Genomic DNA, 4,734 nt, shown 5'->3' with positions numbered 1-4,734 from the left:
ATACAACGGACACTTTATTGAAGAATATACACAAATGGCTAATAAACTCATGAAAAGATGCTCACTGACATCAGTTATTAAGGAATTGCAAATTAAAATCACAGTATCACTTCACATCCCTTAGAATGGCTATCATCAAAAAATACAGTAAATAAAAAATGTTGGCAAGCATGGAGAAACAGGAACATTACATACATTACTAGTGGAAATGCAAAATAGTGCTACCACTTTGTTTTTGGTTATTGTTTTGTTTTTGTTGGTTTTTGAGACCTGCCCTGGGTAGAGTGCCATGGTGTCACAGCTCACAGCAACCTCCAACTCTTGGGCTTAAGCGATTCTCTTGCCTCAGCCTCCCAAGTAGCTGGGACTACAGTCACCTGCCACGACATTTGGCTATTTTTTGGTTGCAGTTGTCATTGTTGCTTGGCAGGCCGGGGCTGGATTCAAACCCGCCAGCTCCGGGGTATGTGGCTGGCACCCTAGCTGCTGAGCTACAGGCCCCGAGCCAGTGCTACCACTTCGTAAAAACAATTTTGCAGTTTATGAAGAAGTTTAACATATATATTTCCCTCCAATCCAGTAATTCCACCCTTATTAGGTATCTACCAAAGAGAAATGAAAGCCTATGTCCATAAAAAGACTTGCATACAAATGTTGTTACCAGTACTAGTCACAATAGCCAAAGTTGGAAACAACCCACCTGTCTATCAGCTGGTGAGTAAATAGAAAAAAAAATGTGTTACATCCAGAAAGTAGAATGCTATTCGGCAAAAAAAAAAAAACAAAGTACTGACACACACTACAATAAGGAAGAACCTTAAAAAATATGCTAAGTAAAGAAGCTACACACAAAAGACCACATGTTACATGATTTCATTCACATGAAATGTCCAAAGTAGGTAAATTTATAGAGATAAAAGACCAGGTTAGTGGTTGTCTGGGGTTGGGAGTGGAAATGGGGACTAACCGTAAATAGGCATGAGGGATCTTATTGGTTTATGGCGATGGCAGCTCTACTGAGTAACGTTGCTAAAAATCATTTAATTATGCACTTGAAATAGATAAATTTTAGAACATGTCAAATGTATCTCAATAAAGCTGTTCAAATACAAAGAAAATGGTAGGGGAAACTGGGCTAATTGAGCCCCAACTAATCAAAATGTTATGCCCCCAAAATAATTCCATTCTTCTCATTAGTAGTCCTGTATTACAAAAGGTACTCAATTATTATTCTTATATTTTGAATTTCTTCACAAATTTGTTGAAATTTGTTTTCCTTCTTGTCATATAAGTACCTACAAAATATTCTCAATTTTGCCTTTTGGCCCGCAACGCCTAAAATATTTACTGTCTGGCTCTTTACAGAAAGTTTGCCAAGCCCTATTCATAACAGAATACACATAAACACCTTCAGTCTCTTTCTTGTATGTATTCTTAACATTACTTAGTTTTGGAATAATGCCCTTCTGGATAGGCCCTATAAAGGACAAGCCTTGCATCGCTTCTGCTATTGCACCATTTGGGATTTCCATAAAAAGAAACAATTAGCTTAATAGTTTCGGTAAAGCCCCCATGTCATCATTAAAATCATGATATTAAAGTGACAACATCACATCCTGGTATCCCTAAGATAACCCGCATCAAGTTGTGATGCCACCAGGTTACCTACTCGCCAAGGTCTCTTGGATATCAAGTAGCTCCCACAGCATCACACGCTGCCTTTGGCATCACCCTGGCACATCACCTTAGTATGGTGTCATATGCTATCACTGCTGTGGCAGAACCCTACCCTGATGCCGCGCCGCTGAGATGTCAGAGTAATTAACCCCTACTTCTTTCCACTTACAGGACAGTGACAAGGAGGGGGAGGGTAGCCACAGACACTGGTTCAAGCTTAGGAGGGAGTACACAGCTCCAACTGTTGTCCCTTCCGCCTGCCACTGCAAGTCAGGGACCCCAGGAGACAGGACCTTTAGCCTCCCATAATTCTCTTGCCCTGCCCCCGCACCCGTTTCGTGTGGTCGACTCAATGACTCAACTGAGACCACCCACCCCGGCTCTCACACAAAGTTCCACTCGAAGCCGCTTTCCGTACCTGACTCCATTCTCCAGCTGTCATCCTGGGCCAATTCCACCGGCAACTTGACTACGGATGGGCGCAAGGAAATCTGGGATTTGTAGTTCCTAGCTGCTAGGGGCTGAGTCTGGGAGGGCGGAAAAGGCGCCTCCCTGTCCGGAACTACCCTCAAACTTCAACTCCCAGAGGCGCTGCGCGATGGGAAAAAGAAAAGGGGACCAGGAAGCTCGGTGATTGGTGGAGTTCTGCCTGCTCTTTTGACTGGCAGCCGGATCCGAGGACGTGAGGCGGGCATTGCGCGCGCTCTCAGAGATTCTGGGAAAGCGAAATGGAGGGGTGTGTGTCGAACCTGACCGTCTGCAATCTGGCCTACAGCGGGAAGCTGGAGGAGTTGAAGGAGAGAATCCTGGCCGATAAATCCCTGGCTACTAGAACTGACCAGGTAAAGCAGCGCTAGGGCCTTTCCGTAGCCGGCCGCCTCGACGAAACCCTACGTGGCTTCCCGGGCCTGGCCCAAGCGAAGGTCAATTGTGTGAGGGGCAGATTCCCGCCCCGGCAGTCTCCCGGGTTCACTCTGGAGAACTGTAGAAGCTACTCCCGCAGACCTCAATTATGTGTAAATATATTTTTTGGCCCGGCCTTTAGCTCTCTGAATTTTGGATATTTCTAGAACGTCTGCCGCTTTTCTTAGGAACGCTCAATCCGTGAGGAGGAAGGCTTTTAATATGGATTTCTTTATCTTTACTAGAAAGTCTATTCAGTGAAACACGTGTAACTGAACGCCACTTCTGGGCCGGGCGGTTTGCTAGGAGCTGGGGTTACGGCTGAGGGAAAGAAGCAGACGATAAAGTAATCACGAAAAAAGATGTCAGATTACAAATTCCGTAGTTAATACTCGGGAGAAAAGTTTACACGGGGCTTTTAGAACACGTAATAGGAGGATCTAAGGCCGGTAATCGGAAAAGTTTTTGCAAAGAATTGAAGGACGAGTAGGGTTTCTTTGAGGGAATAAAAGCCATTCTGAGCAGAGGCAAACAAAAGTGAATGGACGCTGGGAAGTGTTTCTGCTTTCCAGCTCAAAAGATTCATGGTACCCTCAGTAAACCCACAAATATTTATATGTTGCTTTCTGTTTGAGGGGCACTGTGGCAATATCCTATAATTAATTTTGTGTCTTTTGGAAGAGAATTTGAAATCGGGATACAGATTTCCCTTTTCTGGAACTTTCCCTTATTATTCAACCTGAAAACGGCTTTTACCTTCATTATGGTCTGATAACATTTAATAATTTAAATTAAAATGTAATAATTCATGTTAAGATTTAATAATACTCCATGTAAGATTTAACCATTCTTCAGCCCAATCAATGACTTATAATGGGAGGGAGGTATTCAAGATCAAGAAATTTAAGAAACACAGCCAGATGCCATTTGTGAACTTTGTTTCGTTACTGATTTAAGCAAACCAACTGCAAAAACACATTTGGAGGGCAATTTGAGAAATCTAAATATTAGATTAGTATTAGATTTCATAAAATAATTAGTGTTAATTTTAATAGGTGTGACAGTGATCTAATAGTTACATAAAAAACATTTAAAAAATGAAATATTCAGGTGTGAAAAGTCATGATATTTAGGATTTTTAAAAAAAAACTTCTGCAAGGAAAAAAAAAGATGAAGCAAATATGACAATATTTATTGTTAAATCTAGGTGATAGGCATGTGGGTTTCAATTATAGTCCCTCTATTTTGATGTGTTTGAAATTTTTTCTAATACAGTTTTAAAGTATTAAACGTTCCTATCACTAAATTATTGAATATTTCATATTAGTGCCGACTAAGAAATATAGCAGTCACCGCAAATAGGGATTTCCTTTGAGAAATACGACCACTGGCTTATTGCTTTTTATAAATAATAATTTTGTTGTTCCCTGATTTTTTTGTGGTATGTTTTCTAAATGCTTACATAGATTCAACTAGTTTTATGAACATTGCTTCCCTAATAAGATTCACGTGTTCTTTCCAGAACATCCAACTTAAAGTCATTGTGGAGTAGAGATTTCAAAGTCAGATAGGGTTTGTACCCCAACTGCACCATTTACTAGTTGCTTACCCAGAGGATTCTTAATTTCCTCTTCTATAAAATAGGGGTAATAACCACTGTATGGAATGATAGGGATTAAATGAAACAATGCATGTTAAAAATCCCAGCACAGTGTTTGACATAACAAAAGTATATATATAACATAATAGTGAACAGCCAAAGCTCTATATCTGCCAAAGCATTGAAATCTGTTTCTTGCTTTACTATTTTCATCATCGTATTCTGCCCAGAATTGTTTAGGTTCATCGATGTTATTCTTCCCATGTTACTAAAAGCTTGGTCTCTCTATACTATTAGTTAGTAATATAGTTTAAGGTTACCTACCTGAAGATCCATTGCTCTCCATTTCTTTTTTTGAAACTATTGGGTTGCCAGCACCAACGTTATTTTCTTCTGCTTTTTTGCCTTAGTTCTGTCTCTTCAAGAACATTTCTCTTCTTGATTCTCTTTTTCCCATGTAGGACAGCAGAACTGCCTTGCACTGGGCATGCTCAGCTGGACATACAGAAATTGTTGAATTCTTGTTGCAACTTGGTGTGCCGGTGAATGATAAA

General features: G+C 40.6%; 1 protein-coding gene across 1 annotated transcript in view; it reads left to right on the top strand.

Moving 5' to 3' along the window:
- Positions 1-2,402: 2,402 nt before the first annotated feature.
- Positions 2,403-4,734, top strand: part of PSMD10 (proteasome 26S subunit, non-ATPase 10) — a 7,147-nt gene continuing 4,815 nt past the window's right edge. Inside the window, exons 1-2 of the mRNA XM_003799730.3 lie at positions 2,403-2,519; positions 4,642-4,734. Coding sequence (XP_003799778.1) covers positions 2,406-2,519; positions 4,642-4,734 — 207 coding nt within the window. The 5' untranslated portion in view covers positions 2,403-2,405. The remainder of the gene's footprint in view (positions 2,520-4,641) is intronic.

Source organism: Otolemur garnettii, unplaced genomic scaffold (assembly GCF_000181295.1).
Source record: "Otolemur garnettii isolate 467f Iridium unplaced genomic scaffold, OtoGar3 scaffold00155, whole genome shotgun sequence".
In the NCBI taxonomy this organism is placed as follows: domain Eukaryota; kingdom Metazoa; phylum Chordata; class Mammalia; order Primates; family Galagidae; genus Otolemur; species Otolemur garnettii.
Note: the sequence above shows the minus strand (reverse complement) of the source record. Positions and strands in the feature narration are given on the sequence as shown.